Below are 21,599 nucleotides of genomic sequence, written 5' to 3'. Positions count from 1 at the left end.
TGGTGATTTTCTAGGTATCCATTATTAATTTCTATCATAATTCTCCCATGATTAGAGAACATACTCTACGTGACTCAAACTCTTTGAACATAATGAAACTGGTCGGTGTTCAATTTAAAAGAATGTATATTGTACAGTTCTTGGTAATAGTGTTCTATATGTCAGTTAGTCAGCTTGGTAATTATTTATTTCAAAATTTTGTCTGTTCCATTAGCTACTAAGAAAAAATTGTTAAGATTCCCCACTATCACTGTGAGTTCATGTTTCTCTCCTTATAGTTTTATGCTAGATTTTAGTCTCATAGAATTTTAGAATTGCTATATCTTCCTGATTTATCATTTTATTATTGTGAAATGTCCCTTTTTATCACTGGTACTGCTTCCTACCTTAAAGTCTATTTTCTGTGAATTGAATATTGCTAAACCACCTTTCTTGCAGTTATTACTGTTTTCATGTGTATCTTGCTTCATCCTTTAACATTCAAGTTTTCTTAGTCTTTATATTTGAGTTAGCATTTTAATCCAGTTCATAATCTTTGTCATTTAGTTATTTAGTAGTTTGCATTTGACATAATTACTGATGTATTTGGGTTTAAATCTAACATTTTATTATTTGATTTTTATTTGGTCCATCTGTTCTTTATGCCTTTATATCTCACTACTTGTCTCTTTTAAATTAAAATTATTTTTATTTGCTTTTTGTGCTTTACTAACTTTTCTGTTATACATTTTATTATTATTCTTATGCAGCAACATAGAATTCATACCCCATTCAGTGCCTCCATTTGTTTGGCCATGTGTTTTAATTTTGTATGTTTTTAATCAACTGGTGATTATAAAACCCCTTTAAAATAAGAAATTCTTAGAATTCAGTCATTTCACTTGTTATGTGTTCAATGGAACAAGCCTATTGGTTTAATTTTATTTGAATTTTCTGTTTATTTACAAACTGTTAAAACAATTCACAAAATGGTAAAGTGTGATTTTTACTTATTCTCTATATTTTGCTCAGTGATTTTAAAATTATATAATTTTTAACTTTAAAGGTGCTATTTATATGGTCCAATGACTATTTATATCCTTTCCTTTTAACAGACTTTTATTGGGGACATCCTCCTGCTTGTTAATCCATTCAAGGAGATTCCAATTTATTCCACCATGGTGAGTATAAAATTTAAAATATCATTTAATAATGTAGAGTAACACTCACTAGACATGCCTATTTGTATCAAATGATTAAGAAGAAAAAACCAAAACAGTAAGTAAAATCAGGCTTCTCAGAAAATCCTACACTGAATGGTTAGATAATAGTGACTTTAATTTCTTCTGAGAAAATATTGACAAGGAATGTTATTTTGTCAAAAGATTTCTTTGCACTTATAATGTGTAATTCTTATGATTGTAGTCACTAGACAGACGTCTAAAATCAAGTGTTATATTAACTCTATTTCCCATGTAGTTTTGATTAATTCAAGGTCAGTTGGTTTAGAGTTCTTTGAACATCATGACCGCTTTCAGAAGAGTATTATGATGTTAAAGCAATGGAATAAGAAAGGATGATACTGCATTTATACATTTTTCTAAAAGACTTTCCAGCTTTAATCATGAGACTCAAGATTAAAAGAGAAATTGCTTTTGGAAAATCATTCCAGGCAACTGAAAACACAGTATGATCTTTGCCTAGTATTTTTGGATCAAACATACTGTCATGGGAGCTCTCTATGTTTTGTGCAGCCACAAGGCTGCTTCCAGTACGAAACAGAATCCCTAATAAGGAGCAGGAGATGAAAGGAGGAGACGTGTGTTCTTGAAGCAGGGACACACTCGTAGATGCCGGAGGGGGGATGGGCGTAGGGGAGAGAAAGAGAGAGGAAGAGAGAAAGAGATTACTCTCTCTTAACTCCCGAGGAAGCTGCTAAGAATTATTACAGAAATGCTTCCTGGGTACGAGAGGACCTCTCACTACCCCACCTTCCACTCTTCTTACCCAAAGTCAATTCCACCGTTGCTTTAAAACTGCCTTGGAACTTGCCCACCCTCCTCCTTCCACCCGTTCCTACCCCAGCCTCATCCCTGGGCTGTCTAAGTGTGTGTGGAAGCATGACCGACGAGGGCAAAAGGAATTACAGGTACCCATAATCATCTTGGGAGTTCTGTCATAGGAAAAGGTGCAGGAAAAGGAGGGGAAGGAGGAGGAGGGGGAGGAAGAAGAGGAGGAGAAGGGGGAGGGGAGGTAACAATGACAGGGAAGATGGCGCTGTTCAAGAACCAAGCCTACGGCATTGGCAAAGCAGTATTCAGAAGGTGAACGTCTGAGAGTAAATGCTTGAGCAGTGAACCTGCATCGGCTTCTCACACTCAGTATCAGACTTTTCTCGGATGTTTCTCGCCATAACCTTTACTATGGAGTTCACAAACCAAAGATATATCACCTTGAAATCTCAGTGTGCAAAAGGATGACACATTCAGGATAAATACCCGGGGATGACTTCTCAAGGTTATAATTTTGACTACACACAGTACAAAACTGATCAGTCATCCTGAATCCTCAAATTATAGGTGAGATTAAGCTCCGCCAAAGTGTAACACGGCACCTAGTGTGGGATGCCAGGCCTAGGGCTTCCTTTGCTTTCACATTCCGTTGACTTTCAGATGCTGCTGGACTCCTGATGTTCCCATGGCCAGGCATGTCGGGATTTGGCAAGTAGCTAAGGTGGCTGGGCTTCTTAGCCAGGGAAGGAGAACTCTACTGGGTTTAGTATGGGGTTTAGCACATGGCAGGCCTGCTGCAAAGGGCTTTACATATGCTACCACATGTAATCCCAAAAGGGACCCAATCAGTGTAAGTGTTACCATTCCCTCTTTGCAGATGGATAAACTGAGACTTCAGGAGATTCACTAGGCTTTCTAAAGTTTTCTCATGAGTGGCAGAGACAATTTAAATCCAGGTCATGTAGCCCCAGAGCAGATGCAGGACAGACTACTCTCAGGGACCCAAATGCTGAGCCCAGAGACATATAATTAGTCATTATATGTGACTGTTTGTATAAAACAAACTTTTTTTTTTCGGAGTATGTCATCTATATATAGGTATAAGATAATGAGTGGGAAATCCAATCAGGCAAGTGGAGTGACATGTTCAGACTCTGGTGTGAAATTAGCAGCCACGCCCCTCAAGCCCTTGGCATCAGGTTCCACAGATTACCAGGTTCCTGATGTCAGGGGCCTGTGAATGGCCCTCGCATAAGCTACAGACTGCATGGTTGGCTTCAGAAATCAGACCGTGGCAGCATCCTGCAATCTTCTGGATGTTTATTGACAGATATCGTGCACAGTGGAAAATAGGAGGGAATTGATGCATAAAGAAGGACCTTATTTATATGGGATCACAGAGTCCAGCTAGACTCTAGAGACTAGAGATAAGACTAGAGATAACCCGAATGAAGCTTATGTGATGCCATCTCAATTGTGAAAGAGCACTTAAAATGTCCACGGACCAAAATCCTCTTGTTCCCAAATGATACAGACATGGAGAGAATAAGGTGAAATGGAGAGAGATGGCCTGTGGGAAAGGAAGGGTCTGACCCTGACAATATTTTCTGGACCAAATGAGAACATGCAATAATATTAGTAATGATCATGCTAACCAATGTAAAGTTGGTGGTTTGTCAATAACTCAGAAAACTAGAACGGCTTGGTGAAAACCTTCAAGGTTCAATATAAATAAGTGGAAAATGCTATTCTATTAAAATTATTATTTCATATTTACATTACTTCTTAAGTGTAGAATTAGCATCAAGCAAAGTATTACCAGGTAGTAGCAATGGAGTATTCTACAATACAAACTCTAACGTCGCATGAAAAGAAGAAGATTTACAGGAAAAGGGAATTGAGAAAGGTTATTGGTTTGATTATCATGAAAAAACTTTGGACACTCACGATTCTTTACCACATCTAAAGTGTAGTGAAACTTAGCCTAAGGAGAATACCTAACTCTAAATAGGTTTGAAGAAACACAGCAGGAATGTGAGATGAACCCCACGTACACGTAGATACAGGCACGCTCCTGGGTCTCTTGGATCTCACTTTTTTGATAACATCTAACGAAATCCTTACTAGGACTTTACAAAAACAAATGGAGTTTAAAAGCATTTTGTCAAAATTAGATTAGATCCAGGTTGGACTTGGGGAGAAAGTGAAATGGTGTTAGTGCAAGTTTAAAAAAAACCAAACAAACGCAAAACAGAAATTTATCCTGCAAGAAAACAAAGGTGGGCTAAACCTTCCTACCTGGCTTATGAATTATCATGTAGACGTCACTATCATTCAAATATCTTTTATATTTATTTTAAATTCTGGAATAATTCAAAATGCAAAAAGTTCAAGTATAATAGACAATTGTGTGCCCATCCCCCATACATGTCTCGTATCTCTTAAAAAATTTAAAATAAAAAGTGCCATCTTTTTTCACATGCACTCCTGAGGTTGGGATGCAGCTTTAAAGATGTGATACCAAGACATTGTGTGCTAGTTTAATTGTAATGTTGTTTTCTGGGTGGTACAGAAAATAAAGGCATGTTTCAATTACATGGTGTCTGAGATTAAGTGACACTGTGTGATGTCAGCACAGACTGAGTTCCACTTCAACCTGTTCCTTTTCACAAAAGATGACAATCATTATCCCGAAGTTACCCTTTTTTTTTTTTATGTACTGTTCTTTATTATCCATTAATAGATTTTTTTTAACATCTTTATTGGAGTGTAATTGCTTTACAATGGTGTGTTAGTTTCTGCTTTATAACAAAGTGAATCAGCTATACGTATACATCACCGAAGTTATCCTTTTATCCAATCTTCTGTCTGTTCACTCTGTATACATGCACAAATATATGCAATAAAAACTGCATATGCCATTATTTTCTGTTTTAATTTACTCAGAGAATGTACTAACTATATTCTTTTACAGCAAAAAATTGTCATTAATCATTATGCTTTCAAAAATTTTCCATGATAAAAGGTTCGGGTCTAGTTAATTCATTCTAAATACCCTATAGTGTTTTATTGTTTTAATACACAATTATTTATATTTATTCATTAATCCCTATTGTAGAATTACTTTCTTGTTTTCTGCTCTTACAGAGAGTGCTGAGGATTGTTTGGTGTGTAGTTCTTGGTTCATGTTTGAGAATTTCTACAGAGAGATCACTAGTCAAACCTACCTCCTTAAGTTTAGAAGTTACTGCCAAATTACATGTAGAATTTCTTAGAACAACACTCAGTATTATACATGTGTTTTTCAGCCCTAGAGAAAACTTCATTTTGAAGTCAAGCTCCACCACTAACTTGCCATGTGACCTTGGACCTCTCACTAATTTTTCTTTGCATCAGTTTCCTCATCTGTAAACAGGAAGATCATCCTCATATCCAAGTCTCAGGTTTCTAGGAGAATTGGATAAGTGAGTGTAAAATGCTGAGAAAAGCAGCAAGCATATAGCAAGTGAGGCCATCGTCATCATTATTAAGCTATTATTGATAAAGTTACCAGTAGTTCATGTGTACTATATCACCTTATTGTTTGAAATAGCATTTCCTTGGTTACGAAGAGAGTTGTTTTTTCATCTTTTCTCACATGTATTGGCCTTTGCTTTCCGCTTACATTCTTTGCCCAATTTTCTATTTTGTTTCCAGTTTTTCTTATTGATTTGTGAGAGTCATTTATAAAATGCTGAAAATTTATTGATTGTATGCCCAGCTTACTTTCCTCTCTGTCTTCGCCTCAGTTTTTTTTATTATTATATGTATGCTGTATGTGGTTGAACAGGAGTTGTTAGCTATAATGTTGTAGGATTTTTCCCAAAAAAATTTGTGTTTTTGACCCCTGTTCTCTTACTCCCAAATCATAAGAGTACTGTTTTTACATACTTTTCTAAATGTGTTAAGCTTTGCTGTTCATATTTGGAACTTAAATTCAGTTGGAATTTAGTTTTACACATGGCATGAGATAGTGATGTTTGTTTCCTTTACGAATAATCAATTTTCTTGACAGCTTCCTTTAAGGATAAGTGACACAGCCCTGCGGCCCCCAAATCTCACCGTGTGGGCCTGAGTTGAGTTCTGTAGTCTGTTCCAGCGGTTCCTTTTTCTCTCTCTGCACCAGAACCGCAATGTTTAATGACTTAGGCTTTTGATGTTTTTATTGGGATATAATGCATGCAGGAAAGTGCTCATCTCTGAGTGTACTTTTCCACGAGCACTAGAGGTAGAACATTCCCAGCCTCCAGAGCCCACACTTGCTCTTTCCAATCACTAACCCTTTGCCCAAAGTACCGCCACGCTGACTTCTAACAGCATACATAGATTGGTTTCACCTGCTTTTTTTTTTGTTTGCTCTCTGTAAATGGGATCTCATAGTATGTTCTCATATGTATCTGATAGATTCCATTCAACATTATGTTTGTGAGAGTCATCCAATTTTTTCTTGTAGCTGTAGATCATTGATTCTACTTTAAAAAATTATGTCCCCTATAATTTGAAATAATTTTACACTTATGGAAAAATTGCAAATAATGAGTACAAACAACTTTTTTCTTCAACCATTTTAAAATAATTTGCTGGCATGTTGTCCCATCAACCTTGAGTACATGTACTGTGTATTTACTACAAACAAAGGCGTTTTCCTACATGACCTCCATACAGTCATCAAAATCGGGAAATTAGAGCTGTTGTCATTTAATCAGGAGGCTTCATTCAAGTCTTTTCCATTGTCTCAGTGATGCCCAAACAACCAAAGATCCAGTCCACCATCACAGGGTGCGCTGACCACTGGGCGCTTTAATTTCCTTCAATTTGGAACAGTCCCTCAGTCTACTCTTGAACTTTCCAACCTTGACATCTTTGAAGATACAAGCCAGTTATTTTGCAGAATAAATATTAAGTTTGTCTGATATTTCTTCATGACTCAGAAGTCCTCCTGTCATTTAGTTTTGATTCTAATATAACGCGATTCACTCGAAACTCAAAAGGACTAAAAATACTAGCACTGAATTACTGTGGCAATCATTAAAAGTCACCGTTGCACTGAAGTCAAGTTCATTTTATTTGTCCTTTTTCCGAGAAATTTGTAAATTTGTATGTTTCAGACGCAACTGCTTTCTTTTCAAATTAAATATCCTTGCCACCTTATGTTGCTGAAATTAAATGCTGCTGAGAGAAATTGCATTTGATATAAATTGCCACCGTTTCAGCTTACTTCATGGATAGCTATTGAACTGGATTTTGGGGAGTTACTCTTTTTGAACACAGCCAAGTGATTTAAAGCCTGCAAACCACATAATGAAGGCTCAGATGTATGCCTCCGTTTTGTCATTACGGATGCTTAAAATGTGCTGAGAAGGACAGCATGGTGCAAATGGTTTGTGTTTACAAGTGAGACTCAGAATTAGAGCTTTATATGCTTCTGTGTATGGGAAATCTGTCAATTGCGTCGTGGGGTAAAGGATCCTGAGCCCTTTTCACGGAGATTCCTGCCTGTGTGCTGCCCTGTTTTCCAGGTCTCCCAGCTGTACCTGGGCAGTGCGGGGCAGCCCTGCCCCTCTCTGCCACCGCACATTTTCTCCTGTGCGGAGAGAGCCTTCCACCAGCTTTTCCAGGAGCAGAGACCTCAGTGCTTCATCCTCAGGTGAGCCTGCCCCTCTCCCCAGCTCCAGGCTCAGTTCTGCCCTGGGGGCTGGGCGGTAAGACCATCCTCATTTCTTCCGGTTTACGTTTATTTACTCCCTCACCAGTTTGTGGTCCACTAAGTGTGCAGTGAGTACACTTGACTCGTTACAAAGGAGAAACACCTTTGTTATTAGAAATGGCCCTGAGTGTAGCTGAATCGATATCAACAAACGGAGCCCGAAACTCATTTCAGCCATTCAACATTATGTTTGTGAGAGTCATCCAATTTTTTTCTTCATTTTGAAGATTTACAGCTTAGAACCAGTGTCTTGCTTTCAAACCTTAGAAAACATGGGAAAGAGAGGCACCCGATACTAGTACCACCCTTCTCCAAAATGTGGTGCTGAGCAAAATACCATGCAAGACCTTGCAGATGTGGGATTTCCCACCCGCTTCTAGGTATTTATTCCTTTGCTCATATGTCAACAAAATTATACACTCAAAGTAATTTTTTAGTGAAATGCGATTATAATATTAGCTCATAAATACCAATATGCTCAGGAGGGAGCATTTAGATTGGAGCAAAAATTCTTCACGTCAAAAAGAAGTGTACCGCAAGAAGTAGGGATGAAATGTGATTATATATTGATAGAGGAATAAAGAAATATTTAGGTATTAAAATAAGATCTGCATTGAGAATTATGTTTTATATCAGACCACACTGCCACAAGAGGGAGACTTTCATAAATACCCCTGGCTTTGCATAGTTTTCAACAGTAGTGTTGGTTGAAAACTGAATGTGTGAATAAAGCTTTGCACAACCTGAGTCAAAGTGAGATAAAAGAGCAACGATGGAAACCTGGAAAGAACCCAAATAATATTTAAATATTTAAATAAGCACTTCTTTATATACTTTTACGTTGTTAATTTAATCAGAAATTCCATGATGGAGGGTCACATCGATGGGTTGCAAACTTTAGTGTTCTGGTTTTCAAAATAGTGTGCAAATGGTTGTTTTTACACCTGTTCCGAAGTGTCCCCTGGGGTGGGGTGGGGGGGGGGACCCAGGCATTCTTGAATCAAGCAACTCTGCTTTCATCTGCTTTATCTGTTGGGTTTCCTGGTCTCACTTAGACAAAAAGAGAAACACTTTTTAAAAATCATGAGATGGTGGGGAGTGTGTAATAGTGTTGACAATAATAACAACTCATTATTTATTGAGAACCTACTAAGTGCCAGACCCTCCTCTAGGTGCTTTCCATGTATCATCTTATTCACTGCTTTAGTAACCTTGTAGGATAGGTATCATCATTGTTATTATTATTATTGTCATTTTATGTATCAGGTGCTGAGTATTAGAAGGGTTAGTTCACTAGCCCAGGGTCTCCCAACTAGTAAATAGGTAGCGTAGCTGGGATGTGAGCACAATAGTCTGGCTTCTGAGCCCGAGTGAAAGTTATCCACACTCACAGCCAGACTCTAGAGCGTGGCTCGCCCAGTGCCGCTAACCTAAGGAGGCTTGCAGAGGTCCCCCCAAACTCACCTAAAATGATGGTTACAAATCCACGGACTTAACTAAATTCTCATTGAATCCACTTAATCCTTGTCAAAGACTTTGGACCTTAGCGAAGCTGTGAGGGGCCAGTGAATCCATATCCTTTAGGAACCTACCGATTACAGAGTTCACAATGCCTAGTATGTTCTTTCAGTGAAGAAACCTGTTTGTCTTTGTTTCTACGTGTACTTGCTCATGGAATTGTTTTTCTAACAACAGTAAGATTTGTTAATGCTCTGCAGCACTAATATTCCTTTGGGACATTTTTAAAGGCTAATAATGCCATGTTATCAACCACTTGTTCTGAAAAAAAGATTTCTTCATCCACGTTTCAAGAAAGGAAGAGCAAATCCATGATCACAAGGACTTATTACTCTAGTCATTGTCTGTCTTCTTTCAGGATTGGTGTTTGCATGTAGCTTCTCAACCTCCTTGATTGTCTTGACTACGATAGGCTTTCTGCATTTATACTAATACATTAAAATGAGTAAATTTAGAATTCAACTAAATACTTTGTGTAAAGATCATTTACAGAGTGTCTATTATGTCCCATAATTAGCATTTACAAAGAATAATTGAAGATTTGGAGATCAAAATTCAAATATTCCTGGAGCAGATGATTTACAGTACCAGGCCAGAGGATTTTTAATTTGATTTTCAAATTTTAATTTTATTTCTCATTTTCTTCATAATTATGGGCTCCAGTAGCACACTAGGCTTCATCCTAAGGAATAGTTTTTAACAATTTTTAGATCTTTGTCCTGGGCTAGAACTGGGAGTTTGGAGCCCACCAAGATCTGCCTTTCCTTTAATTTTCTGAAGGCCTTGATAGATGGTTTTAATTAATTGTTTGAGCATGTACGACAAATATCCATTATCTTAACAGTATGCTGAGCAAACCTAAATGAATGTTTTATGCTGAATGTGCAACTAACTTGTGAAATAAGCAACATAGGGTCTGCTTCTGTCATGTACAGATTTAGCAGACAAAGCTGTTCAAATAAGCTTCAAATTTTGTATGGGTCCATGACCAATCAGCGCCGCCCCAAATCTTTGGTCAATGTCTGGTTTAATCATAGACATGGATTTTCAGATCAAGGAATGTTTCCTGAACACGTTGAACTAGAATTTTTAGTTTCAACTTGATATGCTATGAAGCCAAGATTATTATATCCATTTTTTCTTTTTTCTAAAATTTCTTTGTATTTTACTCAAAGTGAAATGTGGTGATCGTTTTGGGATTTTATGAGATGGCTAAAAGGCATGTGATTCTAGCTAGCTGAGAGAGTTGATCATTTTCTCTACATGTGGTCACAGGGTGAGGGCAACGGTGGGGAGAAGGAAAAGGGACTCACGTGACCACGGGGTCAGCCCCACAGCCTCCCAGGTTCTGTGTCTCCAGATCCGCAGGGACTCTAGACCCGCCCCTATTTCGACTTGCTCAGTAGATGCTCAGGGAGTCTTGGTTGAGTGTTTTAACGTTGGATAAGCACTGCCTTCTACGCTGCCCCTTCTCCAAGAATGAGCTCAATTACCACCTCACCCAGAAGTCTTCCCTGGCTTCTTCCAAGAGATGTACCTGCCCCTTCGCCCATGGGCTCGTTGCTAGCTGTGCCCACCTGTTATAATTATACCTTAATTATGTACCTACTCCTTCCTCGAGAGTATCCCCAGCCCGTGGCGCAGGAAGCGGTATCTTTTCACCTCTTTTACCCTGAAGACTAACAGACGCCAGCACGTAGTAGGCCCTCAGTAAGTCTCATTTGAAGGAACAGGCAATATTTGAAAAAGGAAAATGGTATTTTCAAGATTGATCCCTGAGTGAATGCAAGCAAAATCTCTCTAAAAACGAGACGCCTGAGACATCAAGTTCTGTTGCTGGGTAATAGAATTTTTTAACAGAGAATATAATTGTAGACATTAAATTTCCATCATGAAAGATTTAGATTGTTTCTGCTCTGCAATTAGAAGGTTAAAAGGAAAGGTCTTTGAACCCAGAAAATGAGCTCTTTAGTATCTTGGCGCAGGTCACCGTCACCTGCTCCCCTGAGGCTGCTAAGCTGGTCGCTCTAAAAGTGGTTAAAATGTTTATGGTCACAGATGACGGGAGTAGACGTTTTATTAACAAGTTGAGACGTGAATAAGAGAATTAAGTGTCAGTTTCTTTCCCGGCAAACACCCTTTAATCAAATTCATTAGAACAAATGCTCAAGGGAGAAACCTGAGAAAGCCCTAGCAAAAGAGCTTTATATGTATTTTCAACTTTTGGCTATCGATGAATAAACACTGTTTTCACGAGTATTCCATCTAGATGCAGTAAAAGCTTTATTTCATATCGCGGACCACGTTGGTTTCGTAATTATTGTACTGGAGTTTTATGTTAACCCTATATTGCCTAGTCTCAGGAATATAATACAATCATTATTTATAGGAATTATGTCACTTATGAAGTATGCCTGGGAAATACCAAAAGCATTGTCCTTATACAGGACATATTTGGCTGGTGCTTGTTCCTAGATTAAAGGAAAATGGAAAACATGAAATGTCAGAACTGACAGCAACCTCAAGACGAAACAGGCCATTTCCGGATCTGCTAAGCACCAGGCACTGACCTACCCGGTCACTCCCCCATCTCACCGGCTTAGTTTTAGGAGCTGCATGTTTGATGTTCAGCTTGAAGGAAAGAGGAGGAAAGCTGAGAAGGACTGAATGACTTTTCCAAGGAAGATGTAATATCTTTCCTGGAGGACTCAAAGATTTAACCAGGCCAGACGTGTGGCTCTACCAGATACGCATCTCGACTGTAGGGGACCGACACCTGGCGGCCACCTCACTCACCTGCATTCACGAAGCTGAGGACAGGCGGCAGCGTCTTTCTTTTCAGCCTAAGGCCTTTCTGCTATAATTTACCCACATCATGTGGTTCTACTCTGTAAGATATTGGGGAGCAAAAGTGGCATCCTATTCATTTATAGTCCCGGCATCGAAAACACCGTATTGTGTGTACACAGGTACACACACAGAGGCACACAAACATACACACACACTTATTTATTTATTGTGCGTATAGTACAGCAAAGGAGTGAATCACATGGAAGTGTTAATTGATACCATCATCTCATTAAAAGTCGCTAGGTCATTTCCTTACCTTCTTTGTGCCTGAGAATTATCTCTGGTTATTTAATTTTTTTATTACGTTCTCCAAAACCGTAAACTTGTGTTCTCTTTTCTATTTTATTTTAGTGGAGAAAGAGGATCTGGGAAGTCTGAAGCCAGCAAACAAATAATGAGACACCTCGCCTGTAGGTCTGGTTCCAGCAGGCCTATATTCGATTCCAAATTTAAACATGTAAGTCTCTTGCTTGGGTTAGAAACTATGGAGAAGCAAGAAAAATGCAGTTTACAAATAAAGGGGGCATCTTAATAGGCCATAAGTTTAACCATAAGTTGACCAAAATTTGTGGAAAGAAAGAAAAAAAGACCGGTGCAAATGAATATTGTTCATGTCAAGGTTTATTTTCTTGTATATATTTTAAAATATTGTGAACATCATACTCTTTTTGTATTTGCTCTGAACAGGTGGATTGAAAATACGTAATACAGTTAGAGTCTGTCGTTGTTTACATAGAAAGTGACACTTTGGTGGGATTGGCCAGATAAGCAACTTTTGTGGGAGGATTACTGAGAGATGATAATGAAGTTTCAGTGTATGTAAAAGAACTGGTAACAGTCAACTTTGATGACATTAATAGGCTGGTGATAAACCTTCAACCCCAAAATTGATATTTTGACATATAACATTGTATTAGTTTTAGGTATACAACATAATGATTTGATATTTGCATATATTGCAGAATGATCACCCCACAATAAATTTAGTTAACATCCATCACCACACATAGTTACAAAATTTTTTTTCTTGTGATGATAACTTTTAAGATCTAGTCTCCTAACAACTTTCAAATGTACAATACACTATTATTAACTGTAGTCACCATGCAATGCATTACATCTCCAGGACTTATTTATCTTATAACTGGAAGTTTGTACCTTTTGACTCCCTTCACCCAAATTAAGACTGATTTTAAATTATATGCAGTACCATTTGCTTTTATATGAAGACACCTTGTCCTGCTACTTCATAGACCTAAAATACTGTCAGGATTGAATGAGGAACCACAAAGCCCTATTAGCAGCTAAGGGAGAGGTCAAATTTCACACGATAAAACTCAGACATTTGACTCAAGGAGACACCTGCAAGTTTTGTTAGGTGTTTTCCAGGCCACAGCGGATTAGAAGGAGAAACTCTCTTTTCAATTTTTCTCTTTACAAAGAATGTATGATAAATCAACTCTACAATGCATCTATGGTATTGTATGTGTTCATTAATGACTTTAATTCATAACCATTTATTAAACTCGAGCTATATATTGGGCATGTGCATAATTCTACAGCACAGCTCAAAGTAATTTAACATTTTGGGTCAACTTGGGAAAAGTAGTGTAAACTCTTTGTTCAGATATTGTAATATGCTTACTAATGACACTTAAGAATTAGAGAATCTATAAAGCAATGTGGTTTTAAAGTAGACTCAGGTTACCTAATAAAATAACAAGATCTACTGGCTTAATTGTAATGATAAGAAACCAGAGTCTCTATGTAAATTACAGACTAAAGCACTCATTTATTAAAGCAATGCTTTGAGAAAGAGCAGAGTGTAACTTCTAAAATGCATTCTAGATTACTTTATGTAAATTGGATTACTTTATGTAAATTGGCTTTATGTAGTGAATACATTCTAAGCTGCATTCTTTTGGATAAGATAGATATAACTCTTCCAAATCAATTAGCATCTGGGAATCCATATTATAATGTCAATGCAAATTTCAAGTGAAACTATTTCTGATTCATTTGTTCATTTTACTCCTTTCTCATGGCAAATTAAGGGTGTCAGAAATAAGTGATTTCCAGTCTTAGGTTTGAGTATGGCTTAAACTTCATGTCCATCATGCTTTTTTTGGTCTCCCTTTAAATGATCATCCACATGCATTTATTCAGTGTACAAGACATTCTTGAAAATTACCCAGCCACGGTTTTTGCCCAGCATCCGAGTGTGTGTGCTGTGCGGTAATAAAATACAAGCATTGGAAAAAGTTATGAACTGACTGTAAATCATTATAACATCACAGGTGTTCACTGAAATTATGTCTGTTTAAGAGATGGGCCAGTACTTTCTGCATGAAAGAAAAATTGTATTTAGGAGGTGAGTAGAAAAGAATATCCTTGATACACAGAGCAACGTAGTAGAAGGCTTTATGTTCAGTGCAAGATGAGAGGAAGGTTCGTTAGGTGGCCCGGAAAGGAGAGGAGCGAGTGAACAGAGTTAGATGGTGGAACACCCCTTGGAGGTACCACAGGGCAGACACGTGCAAGATGCTGCCCCGAGGGGCCACGTGCACGGCAGACAGGCACATGGTATCTTCCACTGGGAGATACTGGTTGAGTCTGGACCAAATCATCTTGCCCTACATCTTAGCATAATGTGAGAGAAAAACAGTCATTGAAGGTTATGCTGATCAGCAGTTTCCAAAGAATAAATAGTAGAAGAACGGTAGCAACATAACAGGAAGGACATATCGGGATGGTCTTCAGCACAGAATCGTGGAGAAACTGAGGCGTAGAGAACACTTTCCTTGTGGTTTACATCGATGGCAGAATTAAAGATTTATAATTCAAGGTTATTATCCGGAGCTGGGTTGGGGGGAAACACAAAAGGAAGGGGTTTGGGAGGAAGCTGGCCATTTCTAAGTTCCAGGCTGTCACGGTGAGCAGTGCTGTCTGCAGAGGGTACAGAGAGGGGGAGAAGGAGATTTAACTGGTATCTGAAGGTGAGCTTCAGAGGTGGTTTTTGGTCATTTTATGCAGGTAATACACATATTTTTAAAGGATGCACAGCTGTAACATTTCTGGATTTTAATCTTATACTTCAATTGTCCCGTCTTGAAAGTCTACATAGGTTTACATTCTGCCTTTGGGATGGGCTTCAGAGTGAGCTTTACCCCCTGGGCAGATGGGTTTGAATCCTATCACTGTAGATATTGCTTTTGTTTCCCTGGACAATTTCAAAACAGCTGAGATCAGTTAAGAGGGTGGTTGTTTCTAGTCCCTGTATTTGAGTTTCAAACTGTGGAAGCAGGGACTTTCCATGGCAGTAGGTTTATTGGAACATAAAAGTCATGTTTTGGGAAAAAACACAATTGCCTGGGACTTTTCACTAATTCTGGCCCAAATGAGTTTCAACTTTAAGACATTCAGTTCCATTTAAATTACTTAAATAAATACTTATTGAGTAACTGCTTTCACAGAGAGTGATGGGGTCACCTTGATTAAGCCCTTATTTTTTATTGAGGAGGCTACAAGTTTTACTTTGAGAAAATCCAGCTGACTAACTACTACCAGGATAATAGTGCGTAACTTTTAGTGGCAGAACTATGAAAATTTTATAGAAAAAAATTCCAATGTAAAATAGGAACAAATCATGCCAGTAAAATTTGAAACAGTAAATACTGAGGAAATGTATACTTACTTCCCTTTGCCTATATTTTTATTTAAAGTTTTATTATGACACAATATTCTCATTATTTTGTTTTAAAGTTGAGCAGCAGAACAGTATTGGTTTTGCATTTTTTCTGTATTTCTCTTAACACATTTGTTTAGTGCCACCTATTGGGCAAATGGATGATTAAAGATTAAAAAAAACGAAAACCTCATTTCAGTTTAATCTTGAATCGTGGACCAGCAGTGCACAATGAAAGAATGCCTTGTATTTATATTTGTTCAGTAGTTTTAGGTTTATGCTAATTTTCTGCCTTGTATGTCTTTATTGTTATTCAGATACGGTGATTAAACACACCGATTCTGCAAAAGATTGCTCGGGTTTCCATCCCAGCTCCACTATTTATAAGCTCTGAAACTTGGGAAATTTACTTAATCCATCAATTTCCTTTTCTATAAAATGGAGACAGTAGCTGTGAGAATTAAAAGAAGTTATTTGTACATATACACGCATATACGTTCGTACATATATGTGAATGTGTGTGTACGGTTATATATAATTTATATATAACTTTATATATATAACTTTATATATATATAGTTCCTGGCACATAGTAAGTAAAGTATAAATGTTTTCTACTATTATTAACAAAAACAAAACTAATCTTTGCTATTTGTTGAATGCTTACCATGTGCCAGGCACCAAGCTGAGCGCTTCATACACCGGACTCTTGATAACCACTGAAGGGGTTATTATGCTTAGAGTAAAGGAAAGGAGGTTTGGGAATTTATGAAACTTGCTCACGGTGATAGAACTTGTCATTAGCAGAGCTGGAAGGGGGGTGGGGGTGGGGCAGAGCACATGCATCGCGCCGTTCATTACTCTGGACTTCCTGTCTGGGCGTGGGTCATTCATTATCTTTTATATTCATTTTCTATTATAATAAGAAATTAGTGTGTTATCAGATACAATGCCAACAAACTAGAACCCAAAATATTTAAAAATTTTATTTTATTCCTTTTTATGAATTTTTAAACAATTGTTTATTGTAATATTGTAAAGGTTTAAAATGTGATATAACTACACTATTAATTTTGCTATATATTTATTTCATATTAAGTTGTTGGAAAAGAAGCAAAACATAAGACCTTCATAAATACTGTTTCAAATTATTTTTCAGAAACATTTCTGCCATTACTACTATCAATGCACTGTTATGATCTTTAAAATTAGGTTATTGTAAAGAGACCTAAATCATAGGGTTTCTGTAAAGATTCAGAGTTTCTCTCCAAAAGTTCAAACTTCAAAAACAGATGTTTTAATATATTTCACTGTTTCCACAATGTTTAGAACTGACTTGTGATTAGAATTAAAGTGTTGTTTTATAATCTTTCAAAATATAAAATACTTCCAGGTGAGTTGAATGCCTTAGTAGAGCAGTATCCAGAAAGTTAAAAAATAGCAGCAAACTTTTTTTTTCTAATTTAGAATAAAAGTCTCAAAAAATACTATCATCAGAAATTATAAGCCACCACCAAGTGTATCAGTCAATAAGGTATCATAGTTCCCATCTTGTGGTTGATGCAGGAACTGCATCTAAGATGTCAGTATCTTGAAAGATACAGAAAAGTACCTTTGAACCTTCCAGATTTTCATACTTTTTGGAGAATTGCTTGGCCATCATCATTATCACAGGCACAATCGATTGTGAGAAAAAGATGACATTCATCCTATAGTCAATTTTTAAGGAAATATGTGAAGAATTTCAGATGCCAGGGTTGATCTGAGGAGCTATATTAACAGCATTTTAAAGCTGCAAACACCCATCCCTACAAGAGCACCTCGTGATAAGATACACTGGACCCAACGGCTTCATCTAGAATTCTTATTATGGAGCAAAAACAGGGTATGGGAGGGATATCTAGGGGCTCGGGGTGCAAAAGAGTATGTGGCAAAGTAAACACGGGTTCAGAAGAAGGTTACAAACAAATGTTTAAGTGAATTCGTTATTTTTACAGGAAATTCTGACTATTGCTTATATTAACTCTGATTCCTCCCTCCAAAGCCACAGAAGCACTTCTACTGTTCTATTCAAGTTAAAAAGCCCAAATAGCCCGTGCTGAGTTGTGTGTGTGCCGTGTGTGTGTGTGTGTGTGTGTGTGTGTGTGTGTGTGTTACACTGAGAGGCTAGTGAAAGGAAGGGAGTCATGTGCTCTGTGCATGATTATCTTGTTACGTTGGCTGCCATTTGAGAGGGAGGATGCTAGCAGTTTCCATTTGAGAAAAGAATGACCTTAAAATTGCAATATTGTGTTGTATGAACAATGGAGAACCTCTTAGCTGAGGGAATATTCCTGTCTCTTTGCTATTATTACCCAATTTTGTTTAAACAGATGCGTAGCTCAATAAATGTTTCCCTTTAAAAAAAATAATAAACGTTTCCCTTTTGCTACAGGTCATGAGCATCTTAGAAGCCTTTGGACACGCCAAGACCACTCTTAATGACCTGTCCAGCTGCTTCATAAAGTATTTTGAACTACAATTCTGTGAGAGGAAAAAACACTTAACTGGAGGTAAGTGTGAAATTAACAAAGGAGATCTCTGGAGCTACCAGAAGGGGGCAGAGAAACACCAAGCACCGTGGCAACAGTGACTGGTGTGTGTGCATGTGTGTGTGTGTGTGTGTGTGTGCACCCACATGTGGGTGTATCAGTGTGCACACCCAAGGTGTCAAGTTATGAGTTCTAAAATTATTGTGAATTGAAAAATATTCTGAAATGCAAGGCGAACCTTTCAAGACAATTTTTGTGTAAACTATATAATATGAAAACAAACCCAAAATAGCTGAAATGAATCACACTTGCTGAACACAGAAACAAACTTAAATATCAAAATAATGTGTAACTTGAGTACATAATTCCTTCTTGCAAGGTACGTTGAAATCTATTTTAAATAAAACTGAATCTATATTTTAAAATGATTGAATTAAAACAAATCAAAAAATCAAAATGATCACCCAACTAAACCCAAACAGAACTATTTCTTATTTGATTTAAATATTTAGTGTGTACTCCATGAAAACCCCCTATTTGAAATTCAACTAATTTAGAATTCACTTGGGATTTTACATCTTTCAAATCAGAACAGATTATCCATGCAAATTAATAACATGAATATAACTGTAGTTAGAATGCCTGAATCTACATGGAGGAATAGAGTATTTTCAGAAGTTTTGTAACGGCTGTTAGCACACAAACAATTGTAATTGTCTTTGAAAGAGATCAGTTTTATTTGGTGTTTCAAGTTACACTATCTTCCCTTCAGGAAACAAAAGTCACTTTTGACCATAGTTTAGAAACAAATAACCTGTATTTTGCAGTAAGGTATGTCCAAATCCCATTAGTACTAAATGAAATTTGGTAAAAAATATGCATAAAAAGAGTCAGAAAAGATAATTTTAGATGTTGATGTTAGAGGCTTAAATTCTGCAATAGGAAGGCTCTTTTGTTTTGTTTCTCACTCCATGGCTAAGAGCTCTATTTGAAGATCTACCATATTAGGAAAACCTCAGAGGAGAAATGTCTTGAGCCTCAAACTCTGGTTTTCACATCTTTGTTTGTAACACCCCAGTGAGACCCTCCCTCCAAGTGGAGGGCACAGCCTGACGCCCTCATTTGTGAGCATAATTTCCCCTGAGCTTTCCGGCACCGAGGGTTGGAGCCATAGCAACTGGGAGATTCGGGGGTTCCGAAGGTTGCACGTCCGAGCCCCTTGCTACTCCAGGGGGACCCGAAGATAAACAAGGACACTGTGTAATCTGGGAGCCTGTTAGAAATGCAACCTCCTATGCCCCACTGCAGACCTCAGGATTGGGACTTGAACAATTCCTGGCGATTCCCTGGCGATTCAGACAAACGCTGAAGTTTGAGAGGGACGGTTCTAGCCCAACCCAAGTAAAGCCGGATGCTAGGGCTTATGCACAGTTGGCTCCGAGGAGATACAGCGTGTTCTTTTTTGGAAAAAAGTGGCAGAATTTTATTTATTTATTTTTTTGTGGTTGTAAAGTTTATACTTATTTTTTTTTAACTTTTTGTTTTATATTGGTGTGCAGTTGATTAACAACTCTGTAACAACCAAATAGGGAAAAGAATTTGAAAAAGACTAGATACATGTATATGTATAACTGAATCACTTTGTTGTACACCTGAAACTGATACAGCTTGTTCTTGATTCAATATTCCCTTTACCAAGATGAAGATACGATAAGTGGCTTCTGACGGTCTTATCCGTTCCTAATTTTGTTTACTTTCTTTTCTGGATAGAATTTAACATGTCCTCCTCAGGAACGTTAATTTAGAAAATAATTGTATGCTGCATAAAAAAAGAAGGCGAAGGCTTACTTGTGGAGCTTTCTGTTAATCATCAGGCAGCCCCACGGAGCTTCAGCATAATCAGACCCACAGACACCTCTCACACGGCCTCTGCAGGCTGCACACTGTGACACGGTGACAATAAATATTCATACAGAGGAGCCTGAGGCGCTTCCAGGTCCTGAAATGCCCTCTGAACTGTTAAAGAGCTGTGAGCGTCAGCGTACTGTCCGCCTGGCACGTAACTTCATTTTCAGACGAGGTCACGTGCACAGGTATGGGGGCTTAGGGCTTAGCCATATCTTTTTGTGGGACACAACTCACCCCACGACAGAGAATAAGGAGAGATCTATTGTGTCTGTCTTTACTTTTCAAAATTATTCTCAGTCTAAGAAAACGTATCATCATCACTTCCAAAAACAGGCACTGTTTAAACACTTTAAGAAGCTGTACGTCAATGGGATATTTTTGAATAATTTCATCACTGAGAATCCTTTTCTGAAAGAAAAATTTTAAAAAGGTATTAATTTAAATTACTTTATATGTTTTTTAAAGACAGCTGAGTTCTTCAAATTAGTCCTGTGTAAAAGCCTTCTGAATTTTAAGTGTTCACTAAAATAGTAAACCAAATTGGACTAAGGTTTTTACACCTCAAATTAGGTAAAATATATGTAGGTTACAGGTTGATTTCATGCTTCATGGTAGTCTAGATTTTCTTAAATTATCAGCACGTAAAATAGTTGTAATGAGTTTATTGTACAGGGAATATTATATTACTACTTTTAAGGCTGATAGATGCTGTATATTTCCTTTATTGACATTATTGCTTATACTTTTATAATTTAATGCCAACTCCTTGATCAGGGATGCAACCACCAATTGTAACAAAGAAAATACAAGTCTCAGTTTTATGAAACATCAGCTACAGAAAGTCAGGATTGTTTCTTATTTTGAGGAAATTTTAACTAATAAAGAACATTCTAGGGCTTCCCTGGTGGCACAGTGGTTGAGAATCTGCCTGCCAAAGCAGGGGACACGGGTTCGAGCCCTGGGCTGGGAAGATCCCACATGCCGCGGAGCAACTGGGCCCGTGAGCCACAACTGCTGAGCCTGCGCGTCTGGAGCCTGTGCTCCGCAACAAGAGAGGCCGCGATAGTGAGAGGCCCGCGCACCGCGATGAAGAGTGGCCCCCACTTGCCGCAACTAGAGAAAACCCTCGCACAGAAACGAAGACCCAACACAGCCATAAATAAGTAAATAAAAAAAAAAAAAAAAAAAAAAAAAGAACATTCTAACCTGGGCTTTCAGTCCAGGGTTTTTTCCCATCTGATTACTTATTTAACATTATAATCTTTCTAAGTTCCCCAAGCCCCGGTTTCTAATGTGCTCCCTTGATTCCAACTCTGTTGACTGTAGACCAAGTCTCCCTCCTTATTTCTTCCCCAGCACTTGTCAAAATC

At 37.7% G+C, this 21,599-nt stretch overlaps 1 protein-coding gene across 1 annotated transcript in view; it reads left to right on the top strand.

The window, feature by feature from the left end:
- Positions 1–21,599, top strand: part of MYO16 (myosin XVI) — a 545,489-nt gene that overhangs the window by 278,766 nt on the left and 245,124 nt on the right. The window contains exons 12-15 of the mRNA XM_057532523.1: positions 1,095–1,160; positions 7,550–7,677; positions 12,457–12,562; positions 18,225–18,342. Coding sequence (XP_057388506.1) covers positions 1,095–1,160; positions 7,550–7,677; positions 12,457–12,562; positions 18,225–18,342 — 418 coding nt within the window. The remainder of the gene's footprint in view (positions 1–1,094; positions 1,161–7,549; positions 7,678–12,456; positions 12,563–18,224; positions 18,343–21,599) is intronic.

The sequence above is a fragment of the Balaenoptera acutorostrata genome, chromosome 18 (genome assembly GCF_949987535.1).
Source record: "Balaenoptera acutorostrata chromosome 18, mBalAcu1.1, whole genome shotgun sequence".
Lineage (NCBI taxonomy): Eukaryota > Metazoa > Chordata > Mammalia > Artiodactyla > Balaenopteridae > Balaenoptera > Balaenoptera acutorostrata.
This window is presented reverse-complemented; position numbering and strand designations above follow the sequence as displayed.